The sequence below is a fragment of the Dermacentor andersoni genome, unplaced genomic scaffold, assembly GCF_023375885.2.
Source record: "Dermacentor andersoni unplaced genomic scaffold, qqDerAnde1_hic_scaffold ctg00000041.1, whole genome shotgun sequence".
Lineage (NCBI taxonomy): Eukaryota > Metazoa > Arthropoda > Arachnida > Ixodida > Ixodidae > Dermacentor > Dermacentor andersoni.
In genome coordinates this window covers 549,997-568,560 of record NW_027314754.1, presented here as the reverse complement: position 1 = coordinate 568,560, position 18,564 = coordinate 549,997, and the positions used below count along the sequence as shown (strand labels likewise).

Below are 18,564 nucleotides of genomic sequence, written 5' to 3'. Positions count from 1 at the left end.
ACAGCGGACAAAATCGATGTTACACTTGAGTCTCAAAAATTTAAGTATTATGGAAATAAGGCTTTTGCAGTACCCTTGTACAAAACATAACCAATTCAAATAGACATATCGAAGTTGTCCGCTTTGAATGGTGTAATGGATGCCGTTTACAGAAACAAGATATCTGTTCTTGATGAAGAGCTATTAAATTGTGAACTTCGTGCTTCTACCTTTCTCGGGGTTTCGAATATTTCAAAATATTTTAAACAAAGTTGGGCCCTAAATCGAAATTCTTCTTCCAACAGTCACTAGAATTGAACTTACTCTCTCAAATGCAACAAATTTCTTTAAAAGCGATTCAAGAGTTATCTCAGAAAAGCGTTTCTATGTTTTACGTGTATCTGAATAGGCCGCGTCGGAGTTGGGCACGAGCTAAAGCTTCCTCTTAAACAATTTGCCTAGGGATCGAATACATGAATAATAACTGTATTGTTATTACCAAAGATGCTGCGAAGGAATTCTTGAACGCTACGCACTGTCAATACAAGCAAAATATGTATTTTTTCATAGAATATTATACTCGTATGTGCCAAAAATTGTGCCCAACATAACTGATGTCAATGCTTCCATGTTTTTGTCTATTTAGTAAGTAAAGAAAATATCACACGAACTTTAGAACTACATCAGTTCGAAACCAGCAAAGCAGTGCATGCCGCTGATATGAAAAATGTTAAGGCCATGAAATGAACAAGTTGAGGACAAATATGTTAATGAAACTTTGTCATTCAAGATCCTTGTTTACATTCTTGTACATATGCAAGAGCCAGTGAAAAATCTCAGTGACGCTGTCACTTGTTCCAATGTATTACGCAGGAGCAGCTGTCACCGGTCATGTATTGTGAGTAATTGCACCGAAATTATAGTCGCAACAGAGAGCACGTATAAAAAGCAGGAGTTGTGCAGAATATACGAGGGCCAGTCAAATGAAAGTGAGCCAATGCGAATATATGACAGACGGGGTACTTTATTTAAAAGTAGCCTCCATGAACATTTAGACATTTGTCCCATTGACTAACGAGTCGCGTAATTCCCGTCTCATAAAGCTCCTTGGTGTGTTGCTTCAAAACGTCTGCAACTGACTTTCACGTCATCGTCCGAGAGGAATCTGATTCCCTTGAGCTTTTTTTTTTTTCGGTTGCCCCAAAATGTGGAAGTCGCAAGGCGACAGGTCTGAGCTGTATCGCGGATGTTGCAGCGTTTCCCGCTTGAACTTTGCCAGTTTTGTGTTAACCACATCAGCTACGTGTGGACGGGCATTGTCGTGGAACAAGATGACCCCATTCGTCAATTTTTCACGTAGTTTGTTCTTGATTGCAACACGCAGCCGATCCGGCGTTTCGCAATATCGGAAACAATTGATAGCCTCTCAAGATTTAGCAAATTCTATCAGTAATCGCCCCTGACAATCGAAAAATAAAAGTCAGCAACATCTTTCCAGCGGAAATGACGGCCTTTGCTTTCTTTGGGGGGTGGGGGGGGTGAATTCGAATGTTTCCATTGTAAGCTTTGACGTCGTGTTTTAGGCTCGTAGCACTGGCATGATGGTTCGTCTCCGATCACAATTGCAGACAAGAAATCGTTACCCTTATTGTGATACCGGATCAGAGAGTAAAGGCAGCGCCGAACTTCTCCGTACTCTGGCGGTGGTTCAAAATCTTGGACATCCATAGCGCACACAAGAGCCGATAACCGAGATGTTCATGAATTATGGTGTGAACGGTGACGGTGAACTGAACCGTGACTGATGTGCACACGCTGTGCCAGTTCATCGATGCTTATCCTCCGTTCTTGTGTCATCAGCTCATCAACCTTTGCAATTTTGTTAGGAGTGATTGCACGCTGGCTTTCGTGCGGTCTGGGATCGTCTTCGCAACTTTCACGTCCTTCTTTGAACCGTTTGTTCTAACGCTTGACAGTGGCCAATGAAACGCAATGTTCAATCTTCAATAGGACTTAGTCAAGCTGCTGACGCAGCTTTCTTCCTCAAGACCTGTCCATATTCAAATGTATATTGTATATGGGAAATAAAGCACTTACTTACTTTACTTACTTTCTTTACTTACTTACTTTACTTGCTTACTTACTTACTTTACTTACTTGCTTGCTTGCTTGCTTGCTTGCTTGCTTGCTTGCTTGCTTGCTTGCTTGCTTGCTTGCTTGCTTACTTGCTTGCTTGCTTGCTTGCTTGCAATGTACACGGCAGCCATACGGTCACTAATTTCTTTTTGGGAAACACCTTCAGCTGTCAAAAACCTCACGGCACGGTGCTGCTCAACTTCTGGAGCGTCCATTACCTCTCGCAACCATGTTCAACCCAATGTATGTGCGCATTAAAGAACATTTATCCTCACACCTGCGTGTCACTTTTGTAGATGAGAGGTGCCTGTGTGCTACGCGCAGGCCTTTCAGATAATTAACAGAACCATAATTGCGCAGGATGGGTGGGCTCACTTTCATTTCACTCGCCTTCGTACATTATAAATGCGAAGATACAATGGAATATACAAATGCCGAGATACAGCTTGATAAAGGGCAAAAAAGTGCCACTGGAAACAAAGTTCGCTGCACGTATGCACAAAACATCGCAACAAGATATCTAAACGTACGTATAGGTCTCCAATAAATCTACGTATCTAATAAAAAGTCACGGTATATAATGGGTCAAACAAGGCAAATAAACTTGTTGCGCAATTACAGATTCATAGAATCCTAGATCCCTCCCCCATTCCATCCACTCCCCCCAATGTATCGCGCGCGACGGAAAGCGGCGCGCTTGCTCCTCACTTTTCCCCCTTGCGCACACAAGACGGAGCCACCATCGTCGTCTCACCCATTGCAGCCCCCCATCCCCCTCCCTACGCGAATCGCACATACAGCATGCGGTGCGCGGTTATGATGTTATCGCCCTTGGGCTTGATGCGGAACATGAGGGCGACGGCAACGGCAGGAATGCGCCTAGAGTGTCCTTATAATTCCTATCGCAATAATATAATAAGAGTATCCGGCAGCTGAAGCGTTCCATGGCCTATTACTTTCCGCAAAAGACGAAGCAACAAAATCGAACTTTCACCATGCGACAATTCGCTGTGCTACAACAATGTATTTTTTTTTTTTTTTTTTTTGTGGGGCGGGGGCACCGAAATGCAGAAACGCAAAGGAAAGTATCTCCACAATCGAATCCTACTTTGGGCACCTAATTTGGCTACCGAAAGAATATCGAAGAAATCGTGAGACGTTTGGTCCACCGCGAACCATACGCATACTGCTCGGTATCCTACACCGGCTAGACAAGACTTTCTGGAGAGGTTGCGCTCAGGCGAACGTGGTGCAATCCATCGAGTCCCCACAGTGATGGCGGCGAGCGACCATTGTTTCTTTTTCTCGTCTGCTAGCTAGAAAGTGTCCAAAACTCTGCCAGGCGAAAATGCACTCGGCCAGAGAAAACCGAACGCGCACCGAAGTGCGCCGCGCGGTGGTCGGGGCAACACGAGAAAAACGCATGCGCTCTGGCTGGCTCTGGCAGTCCGCGGGTAGGGGAGCGAGAACAAAAAAATTGAAGAGCCTCAATGTGTCCTCGCGATTAAAAGTCAAAGTAGAAAAAATGAATAAGAACGTAGTTACCTTGGCTGGCTTTAGTTCACTGGATACTTTGGCGCAGGTGGAAAAAAAGTTTTAATATTTTTTTATCTGACATGAGGGCACGAATGAACCACCACAACGCTTCGTCTCATCGGGCCTCGCTGCGGGCTTTGTCAACTTGTCTGATAGTGTGTTGATTTGGCTTGTCTCGTTCTATGGCCCGATGTACGACTTTCGAAAAGTTAATGCACCTTTGGCGTCAAATATTTATGGGAACATTAAACTTAGAAAGTTCCGCAATTGAAAATCTAAAGCACACGTTTGGAAATGTCAATGCATCTTTCACTTCAAAAGTTTATGAGAACTTTATACCCATAAAGTTTAGGAAATGACATCCACGCGCTCCGTAGATTCCATGATAGAGTGTAGATTCCGCGGCATCTGCGAGATGCCCCGGCGAGCCCGTTCGCCATCAAAACGTCCTTGAAACTTTGCTCGGATGGGGCTGCTTGCGCTATGTGACTCCCGGTGCATGGGCGTTGCCGCGGAATCCAGCCCGATTTCGCAATTTTGGCGGTGAAATGGCTTTTCGAGCGTGAAAAAGACGTTCTAGACAAAATCCAGAGTGATTTCCGGCGCCGGGGTTTGCTTTGGTCGGCGGTGCATGGACAGCGCGAAAAAATTTCGGGGGGGGGGGGGGGGCTGAAGCCCCATACCCCCCCCCCCCCTGGCTATACCCAACCATTCCTCGGTGACCAGCATGTAGAAGTGCCAGAACGTAAGTTCGCGCTGAGCTTGGTGTAATCACCCGTGCCCCAATTGTGAGGCAGTCGCTCTCTGTCGGTAAGGAATAATGTAATCTCTAGTGAGTTTCTCCTCTGCACCATTCTATAGTGACTTGTATAGCCTTTGCAGGATACTGTCTTGTTGTGTTAGACGTATTATCTCAGTAGCTGTAAACGGCGGTCTCGACAACGCTTCAAACAATAGCACGTCGGCTAGTGGTTATGGCTCATCGGTGCGTTCTGGTAATGGCAATCGGCTCAACGCATCTGTGTTTTGATGGCTCTTGCCGTGCCTGTAGATAGTAGAGAGGTTTAGCTTGTCCGGTATTCCGGTAAAACGCAGGCGTTGGGGCGGAGGCGTAAACGCGAGGGGTCTGCATGGTGCAGCCACCTGGTGGCACAGTGCTCAAACAGACAGAAACAGGTAATGTTGCATTAACCGAGCGTATTCTTCTTCGCTGCTGGTGTGAATTTTCGGCACTGGCGTAATCGTGTTGCTGCCAAAAATTGTCCAGAAGCTTGTAAACAATTTCGTCATTTGATACGTCATTGATTCCTGTTATCTGTATACCCAGGTGAGGAAACCAATTTTGCCCGAGGAGGTTACACCCTGCTGCTTTAATAACGACAAGCGGTAATGTAAACGTCTGGTCCCTGTACGTTACTTCTATCGTTGCTCAACCGAACCCGAAGGGGCTGGCTTGACCATGTACGTAGGAGAATGTTGTTAGTCTGAAGCCGTGGTGGGTCATGTGTCCACGTGGCTTTGAACATGGCCTCACCGATGAGAGTGCAGGCTGCACCTGAGTCGACCTCAAAATTCTAGGACTTGCCTTGTATGCATAGCTGAATCATGACCTTCTGTGTGCTGGTCGCGCCCCCTAATGAGTTGAGCTCGTAAAGTGCGACGTTTGGTGCTGAGGCTCTTGTAGAACTTCCTAGCTGTGAATTTTCGATATTGTTATTCCTCTTAGTTCTTGCTCGTTTCCGCATCTTTACGCACGCTTTTTCAATGTGCCCGCGCTTTTTTTTTTTGCATTAGTTGCAGGAACTTGTCTGAAACTTGCAAGTGTCCGGACGATGTTGCGCGGGACAAGGCCAACAGCGTTGATTCTTCTTTTGGATGTATGTACTGGAGCTACCTTGTTTTTCTGTCTTACAGATGCTTGTGCTGGCTTCTTGAATCTCTTTAAATTCTACCTTCAGGTTTTTCTGATGTGCGACAGTGTTTTCAGCTCTCAGCGCAAAGTCAAACGCTTTCTTGAACGTCATTACCTTTTCTGCGAACAGCCATTGCTGGACCTGCTCGTTCCGGAGACCACAAAGGAAATGGTCATGCAACATTACGTGAAGAGGCAGCATTGTCGGATTCGCAGCCGCGTCTGCGCTGGTTCCAAAATTACAACCAGCTGCTAATTTCTTGAGCGCTGTCGCGTAATCACTGACTGTTTCGCCGTGTAGTTGGTCACGTCGTTGGAAGCGTGCCCTGCTTAAGACTTCAGAATGTTGTGGATGAAAATGCACTTTGAGCATCTCGACTATGTCTTCGTCTCTACAGCCGTGGTTGGCTGCCGACGATTTATTAAGTGAAGGAAACAGGTACGGAGTAGCAGGCATTAGATAAAGCGTAGGAGCCAGCGCTGGCGAGGCGTTCGTTCCGTGAGGCGCGCTCGTGTCGAAACCACCTGTGTCTTCGCACGTGCAGTTCACCGTTGTCATATTGTGGCGACATATCACCTTCATTACTTTATTTATTGATGCGTTCGAACTCACCGAGGATCACAAGACGAAAGACATTTACAGAGGTGATCATAACGCATCTTGCGTTTATCTTTATAAATGTTAATATGCAGCACAGGTACGCAGTAAACTTACGTTGAAGCACTGAGAGTACAAGTAAACAATAAGATAAGAAAAAGCTAACATAGAGAATAACGCATTGTAATTACATTTATTAATATGAATTTGGTAATGAATGTGGGGCTTTTGTTTAGGTTCTAGCGAGTATATTAAGTGTAACTAAAGAGCCCGATTTTTAGTTTGCTAAGAGCATATGATGCAAAACAGACAGTGAAGGCAGAGAAAAAATTGGGGAAATAACTAATATTTTACATAAATATTAGAGTTGGGTGAATACCAAATTTTCGAATACGGGTTGAATACTAACAGTAAGTATCCACTATCGTATGTAATAGTGAATAGCCAAACGCAGGTGCGTATATTTACCTTATGATTATCTATTTTTGTATAATTTGATGCCACGTCTGCAGTGAGTGGTGCGAAAATAACAGCTCTGACAGTGAGATGATCAGTGTTAAACGGATCACCAAACTTCATTAGAAAAGTGGCATGAATAATTGCCGCCCAATAACGTGAAAGCCTGGTTGCAAAGAATGGGTGTGGTACGACTGGCTTTAAGCGCTAGATGAATGGTTGGGGAAAAAAGACGAGGCCTGCTTAGGGGACTTATTGTGATTTTTTTTTCTCTGAAATTAGGACGAGGCGGCGTGTGGAAGTGTTAGGCCACGGAGGTTAAGGTAACCAGAAAACACTGTCCTTACCTTGTCCCGAATACGCCAGTGTACGTTCGGAGCCATCTCGCACTAAAGTAAAACTGGATTCTCTCTTTCTTTCTTTTTTTTTAGAAAACAGTATGAACTGAAACGCGTTCGTTTCAAACATGTGCACTCCATAAATAATGTACTTAAAAAAAAAAGTCGTTTCTGCTTTCTGCAGCCGAGTTACAAAGGCTGCCTTTTAAAACAGTCTGATTTATTTCGCTGTACGAACAAAACATCTTTTATGGGAATTTTCGCTTCATACTCGAAAAGGAAAGCAGATTAAGCAGCATATAGTGAGTATAATGTTTGTAAAGGGAGTCATTGTGCCAGTGTTAATCACGGTTAGTCAGTGTGTGTCAAGTGAGTCATAAAGTGAGTGAAAGGCACCTTGAGATAATTTACTTTTGTGTGTGTGTGCCTGCTGTTTTGTGCGTTTTCAGCTGTTGTGGTTGTGCTTCTTCTGCACAATTTTGGGGTGCGTCTTTCTTCTGGCGTGGCCCTGGTCGACCATATCAGCTAGTGCGAAGTCCGGCTAGAAAAGTAGTGGAAGAGGAACCCGAAGTTGGGTCTCTCGCAAACGCTGGAATAAGGTCTCGAAGGCTAGGAGGAGGAAATAAAGAGAGAAGGCAGGGATGTTAACCCCAAATGCGTCTGGTTGGCTACCTTACTCTGGTGCACGGGAAAGAGGGAATAGAAAGATAAGATAGAGAGAGGGGGGAAGAGGAGGAAAGCGGCCGTGAGCCCGCGCAATCAAGAGCTTTTAAATGTGTTTTGTAGCCCATAGATACTGATGACCTGAACTCTAAGAAGGCCTGCAATGGTTCAACGGGATACCACAGACACCATAAGCTCCGCCATACGCTCCTTCACCGCCAATGACTCTGCGCTCTCGAAAAAGCCACTGCAGGTTTCACCACTTATTTTACTCCAACGCGCACCGCCACATCGCCGTAATCTTGCGATGTGCAGCCGCGTCTACGGCAGTTTCAGGAAAACCGCCATTTCCTCGTGCGGCAAACTTCCAGCTGCAAAGTTAGTGACGTAGTAATACTTCGGAAATATGTGCGCGTTACTACTATGTCGCTGCCGCAGCAAGGAAAATATACATTCTGCATTCCGTAGCTGTATGAAATTTAATCTCATCTTGGATGTTGTATTTCCCAAGCACATCGCTGCGGACGTTTCCACACCGTAACTGTGACTGTAGAGCGCATGGGAAACTTTTTTCGCCTGCGCTGAGCCTATTGTGCTGTTGAAAGATTTTAATATTCCGATGCCCTAGCCCTCTAAAGAAGAAATGACTGTGAATAACTTCTTCAAATGTTCGTGTGCAGGTACTGTTTATTGTCTGCAGGAGACTGCAAGCACCAAATCGTCAATATCAGGCTTTCCGATAGAGTTTCATTTTGTGTGTGTGTGTCACCTTTTTTACATAAACCGCAAGAATGCGATTCTAGTCGTCATCTCGGCCCTGCCTCTGTCGTAACAATAAACATGTATGGGGTCACTGGTATTTCGATCCGGCAACCAGAAACCAGTGCCTGTCTTCGCAATCCGTGTTGCCTCATCCGCTGGCTCGGTGGTGCTGGCGATATAGGACATTCACTGAACCCTAGAGAACTAGTGCAGCATTACGAAATGGGTGGTCAAGAACTGCCGAAACTGTCACTCTTTCTCACATATAAGCCGATCATGCTCTGGCGACACTATGCGCCCTTTGGACGCTACTTTATCGAATGTGCCCTATGCATTATATCTCCGCCTTCGTCTCAGCAACCGCCACCGGATATTGTATCACGTCTGATTACTACAACAAATACGCTGTGATGGGGCGCCACATGGATGAAAACTAAGGCACGCTTTAAGTACAAACCAATTACCGAAAGAAGTCGCCAAGACTACCAAAGAGGGAATAGTGCGCGAAGTACAGGTGATTATCGTATTCTTCAAGAATTCAAGGAAGCGGCTCGTAACATCTAGCCTGTCGTCTAGGCGGAGTTTCTTCGTGGCGCCGATTAGTTAGACAAGGAGGTAGTGTAAAAGTAGGGTTTCAACCGCGATATGCACACGACGTCCGAAGGTGCCAAAGTAGACGGTAAAGTACCGTGGTAGACGGTAGACGGTAAGTAGACGGTAAAGTACTGTGGCGGGGTTTCGATCCCGCTCCTTCAGGCTTAGTCGTGCGAAACCGTACGCACGACGTCGCCATGGCGGGTGGTGGTCAAACGGATGAGAAACCGGCGGTTCCTGGAAACAATGAATAGTGCGCGAAATTGAGGTATGGCAAAGCGCTGTACGAGTCACGATGATCGCTATAAACGTACGTCGACGGCATATCGGTCAATGTGGGGTTCAGCCTTTCTGTGAGCCCGTTGCCCGGCTGGTGCGAGGCAGTAGTGAGTTTTACTCCGCAGAAGAGTAGCGAAGAAGGTCGTCAAGACAATTTTTGACGGAAAATGGCGGTTTCGGCTCTTTAGAAATTTTCTAGGGTCACCACGATGAAGAATAGCGTCATGAAGCAGTAATTCAGTGACATCTTCTGCAACTTGTCGGCAGTGCTCATGTTATGTCATGCCGTGTACCGCAGTCCGTTGCGATAGCTACCCAACCTGAGCTAGACAGAGAACAGGCCAAGAAGGTCAAGACCGACGCTGTAAAATGACTTTGTGTATGGGCCAATTGGCAGCAGAAGGCCTTCAGACTATAGAGAGGGCCGTTTAAGTCGCTGACAGTGGTCATGTGGCGTAACGTAGCGAAAAACAGAGTGGTACAGAATGGGCCAGAAAAATCAGTCCCGCACGCCGTCGCATGTGCGAGTTACGCACAGGTGGCCACTGGTTTATGCACCGTGAAGGCATTTGAGAACAGTAGGGCTCCAGGCCGTCAAGTGTGGTACTGCGGCGGGTGAAGAATGTTGTCGTGAAACTCAAACAAACGAAGCGATCGGTTGGGCTGACGCGGCTTGAGGTGGCTGCACAGATATTAAGCGACTTCGATTTTCTCTTCCGCGCGGATGTTGACTAGATCAGAAATAGCGTCACCGAGTCTTCAGTGTCACGCTCGGCAAGTGTAGGGCGGGCCGGCAGGACAGCGACATGAACCGTCAGCCTCTTGAAGCACCGGGCCAAATTTGTACACAACCTCAAAGATCACTCGAGGAGCACTGATGCCCGGCGATCAAGCCTTTTCGCAGTATCTTTGACTGACGAGAGTCAGCGGAGGTCCTCGTGGTCCTTGATGCTCAAAAACGTGCGGCAACTACAAACTAGATTCCCGAAAAAAAGAGAATCGTAACAAACACGTAAAGCGTCGCCGTAGCTTTCCACAACCATCAACTACAAATCTTATCGCCAGCTATCGCATTCATAGTACAGAACGACGCGCAAAGAGAAACAGGCAAGAAGGTATACCAGGTATTTTCTTAGCTGCATCAATTTTGTTAATCGTCTGTGGCAGAAAACACCATTCGAAACTTTGAACTAAATTACTCGATGAAGCAAAGCTTACTTCTACAACAAACGAAAACGAATAATCGCCTAATTATAAAGAAATAACTAATTTCATTTTCAATTTTTTTACTTTAAGGTACATATAAGAATTACAGAGTGTGACCCGCAAGCTCGCAAGGCATGCCCACTTAAATTATCAAGGTGACATCAGTCTCGAGATACTAATTTTCAAAGAGTGTGACAAAACAAGTTGTCTTTCCAGTCACTCTTGTGCTTCATCTAATCAAGCAGCGTTTTCTTTAAGAAGGTAAGTCGAACAGTGAATTTTTGCCACTAGTTTTATGGCGCATATCTCATAACCAGTGCAATCATCAAAAATCCATCCAAATCGATATTCCTTGCAAAATCACTAGTTACAATTAGCGACGTGCAGCATCCGCAGTAAATAAAGTAGACAAAATTATTCACGAAATTTACATAATTATTCAATTACGCATGCCATTGCTCTTGGAATTGATGTAAGCGTAATCGAATAAAATAGTTCAAATGTTAGAATTGTGCTATCTGCCCAAGGCAATAAAAACTTGGTGCAGACAAGAACAAATACCTTCTCTACGGCGATGCTTCAGTAAAGACGCACGGCAATATCGTTGGAATCAGGAACGTACTCGGGTCATAAACCACTTACCAGCAACAGAATGCCACGATCACACACAGCAGGCCTGTCCACAGTGGACCCATGAGCCAGACGGTCGAGCTTTGCCCACAGCGCGAACACTGCTTCTTCGATTCCTCTACAAAGAGATTTCCACTCAGCGCACGATGACTTGTTATTCCTTTTGTTTCTCTTCTTCCCAACGCAGCGCTCTAGAGTTAAACGTTGCCTGGCGACTTGCACGTGCAGCCTATACCGGTGCCTACCAGCCTGCAAGCACCAGGGCTACTGCGCCTGATGGCCTCTCGTACGCCGACGACGTTCGGCCGTTATTAACGCGCTAGGAAATGCAGTAGGGGGGGGGGGGGGGGCGCTGTGAGCATTATACAAAGGACACGGTACCGTTGCAGCCAGCGCGGATCTCGGTTCATTTTCTGCTGCTTGCTCGCTGTTTCCGGTTGCCTGCCCTCGAACAGCATTTGCTGTCAGTTGTTTTACCTCGGCCGAAAGCACCTACGATGCCACAACGTGCGTTTCCGGCGGAGCAATCGAAACAAAAAACGTAAAACGAAACAAGTAGTGCCACTAGAAAACCACGCCCCATTATTTTAGATAGCACACACTTCTTTTCTTTTTTCCCTGATTTGCGATAAATACCGAAATGAATATTTCAATATTTGAATACCTGAGGATTTTAGAGCAGCTCTGTACGGCTCCTCTATACAGGCTGCTAGAGTTCTTTTAGTGCTTCCCGTGATAACATGGCGGGAGACACTCTCGGGCACGTGCACGTCATCAGTGATGAAGAAATCAAAGTTTAGAATATTTAACACTTGCCTCGCTTCCTCTATCTTTTCTTCTTTTTTGTTATAGCGGCATGCGTTCTAATATTCGTGGCCTTTCCTTCTTTTCCGCTTCTATTGTCCATTTCTCTATTTATGCGTTTTTGTGCAACTTGTGAGAAATAACTACCTTCTTCGAAGTCACCAGACCGTGGTTCTCGCGCTGGTACAAGGACCGGCTGTGTTAGCTAGTATGTATGTTTGGCCAGTATCTCTATTCGGCTTGTGCACTCCTTCGTAATCAGCCACGTCACCTACGCTGTTGCCTTCCACAACTGGATTCAGTGTGAAAAGAATAAAATCAACGCCCTGATAGGCCGAGCTTACAAGGCGGCGCTCGGACAATTCGAGTGTACGAACACCAACAAGCTCCTGAGCCTGGGGTACACAATACCCTCGAGGAAATTGCGGAAGCGCAGCGGACCGCCCAGCTGGAGCGGCTCTCTATGACCGAAGCCAGCAGGCGCATACTTCAATACTTGGGCTTCACGCCCGGGGCGAGAAAGGCGAGTAGGGACGTTCCTGTCCCGGACGGGACCCGGCGCCGGATTTGGGTAGACCTCATCCCGAGAAGCATGAACCCGGAGTTTAACAAGGAGAGAAGAGCGGTGATTGCCAAGGCCCTCATCGACTTTCACGCCAAGGACGAGCACGCAAGTTAGTGGATGCGGCAGAATACCAGGGAGACAGCGTGGCGTTCGTAGCTACCGTCATCGAGGCGTCCTCCGGCGCGACGAGGGCAGCGGCGAGCTTACGGGTCCGAGAGGCGTGTCAGGCGGTTGAGGTGGCCATTGCCCTGTCCATTGCCGACCTCCGGTGCCAGACGGTGTTGTGTGATTCGCGAAGTGCAGTGCGGAATTATGCCAAGGGCAAAGTGTGTGGTGAGGCTGTGCCTGTTCTGTGTTCGGCTGACCCGCAACGAGAGAACAGGTATGTTAAAATCAAGCGTCGGAGAAGCACGATAACCACAACGAGACGGCACACGCAGTGGCGCGAGCGCTAACCAACCACGCCGCTGCAACCGACCGTCCAACGTGGTGTAGTGCCAAGGATCGCATGACGACGTTCAACGAACTTACACAGTTTCACCGCCTGGCTCAAAGGACTTTCCCACCCCCGCACCCGGGGCTGAGCCGAGCGGGGGCGGTGCTGTTCACACAATTACAAACTGGTTCCTTACCCACCCCAATGTTAATGAATCATCTGTACCCGAAAGTATATGTGAGTGATGTGTGCCGCGTGTGCCAGAGGGAGAGGGCCATCCTGATGCACATCCTATGGGATTGCACGAAGTTCCCCGACGAAGCTTCGACAAGTACAACGATTCCGCCGCGACTTGCAGCTGCGGCGGGATGCTACGACCACGAAAGCCAAACCTGGGCCGTCCAGCAGGTCTCGGAGGCTCTTGAAAGGCAAAGGCCCAGCGAAACCGACGGAACGTTGCCCCTCAGGATGACCGACCGCGGGAGTAACACGCGCTGGAGTAGAGTAGAGACCACACGCGGAGAAGACGTCAGGACCCCCGTCGCGGTGCCATTTAGTGATGGTGTCGTTCTGCAGTAGACTAAATAAAGTTGTTTCTCTCTCTCTTTCTCTCTATTAGCGGTTCGTGCGAAACACTAGAGAAATAACTTGTCTTTTCGCGTGCCTTAAACGCCCTTTGCGCGTATATAACACTAAGCGTTTTAACACCTTCAAGGGTGTAAATCTGTTTGTCGCCACACTCTCATACAAAGGTACACCCTTTGGGGTGTATATCTGCCACACAACAGTAATCGTCATCTGCCTTTTGCGTTTCCTTTCTTGAAAACGCCGCGCCCACTACTTTCCTGTCGGGAATGCTATGTCATGCTGATAACACGCATGCCGTTCGTTACTGGGAAGTACCGGGCTCGCAGCGTTAAAGAAAGGAAATCCGGTATCAGGAGTAGAAAGTGCAGTATCAATAGGAGCCTTATAAAACAAACCACTGTTTAGCAAAGTATTCTGCTGGCCCCAAGAGGTGGACGAAGTTTTTCAAAACATATTGCCAATATCCAAATTATTTGTACTCAGCTGCGGTAATGCAAAATTAGGGCTTGCGAGTACATAAATAAGGAAATAAGGTTTATTAAATAATCCATACCGTGTTTACTAAAAGAAGCTTCCAATATGTGAGTTTCACCTGTTTTGAACACAGGCAGTCATGCATAAGCACAAGTTGAACATCACACTGCTAATGTTCTCCTGGAAGAAATGTTTGATACAGTATGAATATGTTGAACATTGTATCTTAATTGATTCAACATAAGAGAAAACTGCAATGCTTCATCTCTAAAAACGTAATTTATGCGGCAAGTCGCCTTTAGTTTTCGTAAAAGAAAAACAAATACTCTTCACCGTTAACTACGAGGAACAGAGACTCCATTGTCTGGGCATCTCGACCAATAAATGCAGCGCATGGCGGTGTTGGAGTCTTGCACCTTGCAACAGCAAAATAAGAACACAATCATGAGAGTTCACTCTGTACACTCTACTACGATCATTTACACTGCAGAAAATTCGATAAAGCCACAAGCTCGCCATTAGTTGTTATTACGCGATTTTGTGCTCCGATTGTATGCCGGGATCGGAGTGGCTGTATCTCAAGAAATTTGAGCGAACGAAACAAACGGCCCCGGGCATTGGTAAAAATCACTAAAAGCGCAATCACCCTAGTGTAAAGCAAAGCAATGGGACATTGTAGGGAGTGACAGGTCTCGCTGGTACTACTGTGTTTTTCTTTGTTTTTTCGAAATTGGCGTTTTGCCAGTTTAATGGTGACTCTTCGAAAGAAGAACGCTCCCACAATCAATGCGCTGCGCCCTTTTCCGTGCGAGCGATAGCAGTGCATTTGTGCTATCGTGAGCAATATGAGCGGGAACACGCGAACGCGTGGCAAATAGCCTCGAAGCCGAGTTGGCAGGATATGCGGATGGCGCTGTCAAAAACGGAGGGGAGAGGGGGGCGCTCTCCCATTTGCCCTCCCGCATCGCTAGCGTTGCTATGCAACGGCAGCTGATTGCGTTTCAGCGGCCCCAAGCGATGAGGTGGTTATGGGATAAGGTGGTTATAGCACGCAGAGCGTGGCAATGTGTTGCTTATAGTTCTGAGCAAAATACCTCTCTCTCTCTCTCTCTCTCTCTCTCTCTCTATGACACGCGCGGAACACGTCTGGCAGTGATCTCAGCTTGATACTATAGCGCCTGTAATAGCGTTCCCGCGCGGGAAAAAGCAGTATTTTCTTTTACCTATTTTGCTTTATCCTGGTTCTCGTGAACGGAGAGTTGCACGCAGCAGTCGGCTAAAAAGTTTTATTGAGCGTTTTATACATGGTTATAAACATTTATAGCCCATGAAAGACGTACCGAATGATATGCTTGCCCTTTTATTGCGCGTTTGCTGGGCTAATAACGGGCCATGGCTCCGCTGGCTTGAATGACGGCCTCCGTTTGTTCTGGTAGAGACCCGTATAGAGCCTCGACGAAGGCTGTGTCACCTTGAGGACATTTCCACTCTTCTTCTATAGCTTCCCACAGTCATCAGCGATTGCCAAGTCCAAGGAGAGCGTGGAAAGATTAGTCTTCAGACGTGCCCAAACATGCTCTATTATATTCATGTTCGCACCCTTCACGCACCCCTCAAGGCGCATTATCCCTCGTTCATCTAAAAGATGTGTCACGACCTCTGCTGTATGCACAGGAGACAATCCCTGCTGGAATAGATGGTACCCATCCAGGCGTAGACCATTCAGTGCATATGGGATCTCGTGCTGCAGCAATGTGCAATACGCAGCACTAGTAAATCTCCCAGAGATGCTTGCAAGGGAACTGAGGCCGTCACACAAAATAGCCGCCCACGCGTTTACGGACGTGCGTCCGCTTGCTGCCACCTCCTTGACCTTCTGCGGGCAGAAGCGGGTGTTCTCCATGCCCCACACTCTTTTTCTGCTGGTCCCAGCGGCTCGAGAAGGCAGATTTGTCAGAGAAGATAACACATATCCAATAGGCCACCAATCCGCCACTCTTAACCTTCGCTGTTCCATGCTGTAACTTAGATTTGCCAGGTCGGGGTTACGGCGCACGTCCTTCGCACTTTGAAATGGTTACTCAACTGAGTGCTGCAACAATTTGTAGGTGTTGGTACATCGACGTGGCGCGGGTTCTCCTCTTTTGCGGTGCATCCTTAGTGCGTCCTTCATCTCGGTAAGCTTGGACTATCTTGTTGACGGTCTTCAACTGGCAGCCTGTCAAGGCAGCAATGTTGCGCTGCCTGTAAGCTTTCTTTGACCTTTCGACGACTTCTTCCCGCTTACGCAAAGGCACTCATGACATCGTTAGGTGCTGAAACACAGATCGCTGCTAAGCACGGACAGCCGAGGTCTATTTTATAAGCATATTAAAATAACATGCGTTTCGATGCTCAGCCAACACCACCTAGATATAAGTAAATCCGGTGTATCACGGAATACTACGTCACGGCCGATTCCTCAGTAGTTACGTAGCCTGGTGGGTCATTGGATATGGCTGCGCGCACTGATACGAACTCATATCGCTAGCGATACTGCGGATACTGCGTGGCTTCCACTGGGTACCGTGCGCGCCGCCGCACTTTTGTATTTGCAATCTCTGTATTCAATGATTTATTGATTCATTCCATGTATTTCGTTTGATTTCAGTGAAAACACTGACTACTTACAGCTCAGAACAAAATGATTTTCCGTACGCATCGACAAACCTGTAGCAAGTGGCCGAACGAGCGACTTCCCTGCAGTTTGATTTCCGGCGCAGAAAGCAAACTCGGGGTGCCCCGCCTGCTGTTCGATATTTGACTTCGCTGTTATGGAAAGAGAAGACGCTCGGGAATGTAAGTCCGGCATGCGTAGTGAGGGCGCAGCGCCGACTCGCGTGCTTATCGAATTTCCAGATTCCGTGACATTCTACACCAGCGGTGGCCGCTACCGCTGTGCTGTTTCCGCAGATGGATGGCGGTAACCTAGCAGTCGTTGCTGACTATCGCTTCCCTGTCATTCCGGTAACCGGCTGTACAGCGCATGCGGTAGAGCTGCTTGTGCTCCCTTCACAGAAATGTGCGCATGGCAAACGATCGTAAGTACGCACACTCCTTATGCACACTCCTTGGCGGATGAAGTTCGCGATCATTCTCCTCCCCTATTCAAGTCTTCGACGAGTTCTTGAAGCTAACCGCAGAGGGTGTCTTACCTCTCCTTTCCCGCATTTTATGTTTTAAAAGTACTAAGGAATTCACTGCCTCTCGTTCGAACGTTGCTGGAGCGGCAAGCGGTGGCTTCTGCAAGCATGATTTCGATGCCTAAGGTGTTTAGTGGCGGCGGGTCTAGGTGGTCCCCGGTGCGCGGAACGCTCCGCGTTAAATTAAAGCTAAACTAAGTGCATATTATGGGATTTTACGTGCCGAAGTCGCGATCTCATTATGAGGCACGCCGTAGTTGGGGACTCCAGATTAATTTTGACCATCTGGGGTTCTCTAACCTGCCCCGAAATACAAGTACGCATATAAGTACATATGCAAGCTTTTGCATATCACCTACATCAAAATGCGGCCACCTGGGCCGGGGTTTGATCCGACGACCTCGTGCTTAGCAGCGCAACACCAAAGTCACTAAGAAACCACGGCGGATTCCCCTCCCCGTTAGAGGTCTGCAAGCTTATTTGTTGTATTAGTGTTGTCCTGGGGGGGGGGGGGGGGGGGGGGGGGGTTGCCCTATTTGGGAAGACAGCTACTCTGGTAAAAGTTCGCCTACAAAACTTCACTATAGACTGGAATTCCCAAAGTCAAACAAAAGGCATGAAGGAACAATCTGCCCTTTGCATGAGCTGCAGTACGCTGGTGAAGAGAAAAGCGCATGATTTGTTCGCACGTGGAACGCAAAGCCGTATAAGCCAGAGCAGGTTGTGGGACTTGTGGAAAACAAGCATTTCCTGACAGCGGCACCATGTATCATGTTTCCGGGTTTCGTCTGTTCCAACTAAACCGCTACGTTTCATTGTTGCCACAGGGCTTTCACATTTGTGTGATCTGCAGTTAAATGCGAAATAAGGGTGTTTTCACGCTTCACAGTTGTAGTTAGACCTCCACGTGTGAGCGTTTTCAATCGTCATCGGAAAGACGCAGCCTCCATTATAGCCTCCATTAAGCCTCCATTATACGCATCGTATAATGAAAGCTTGGATGGACAGAATTCTTTTTCTACAGACATGTTAGCATCATCATCATCAGCCTGATTACGCCCACTGCAGGGCAAAGGCCTCTCCCATGCTTCTCGAACTACCCCGGTCATGTACTAATTGTGGCCATGCTGTCCCTGCAAACTTCTTAATCTCATCCACACACCTAATTTTCTGCCGCCCCCTGCTACGCTTCCCTTCCCTTGGAATCCTGTCCGTAGCCCTTAATCACCATCGGTTATCTTCCCTCCTCGTTACATGTCCAGCCCATGCCCATTTCTTTTTCTTGATTTCAACTAAGATGTCATTAACTCGCGTTTGTTCCCTCACCCAATCTGCTCTTTCCTTATCCCTTAACGTTACACCCATCATTCTTCTTTCCATAGCTCGTTGCGTCGTCCTCAATTTAAGTAGAACCCTTTTCTTAAGC

At 47.2% G+C, this 18,564-nt stretch overlaps 1 protein-coding gene across 1 annotated transcript in view; it reads right to left on the bottom strand.

Annotated features, from left to right (window-relative positions):
- The window catches only part of LOC126517434 (cytochrome P450 3A9-like), a 40,636-nt gene extending 29,329 nt beyond the window's left edge, over nt 1–11,307 (bottom strand). The window contains exon 1 of the mRNA XM_050167155.3: nt 11,102–11,307. Coding sequence (XP_050023112.1) covers nt 11,102–11,154 — 53 coding nt within the window. The 5' untranslated portion in view covers nt 11,155–11,307. The remainder of the gene's footprint in view (nt 1–11,101) is intronic.
- Between the last annotated feature and the right edge of the window lie 7,257 nt (nt 11,308–18,564).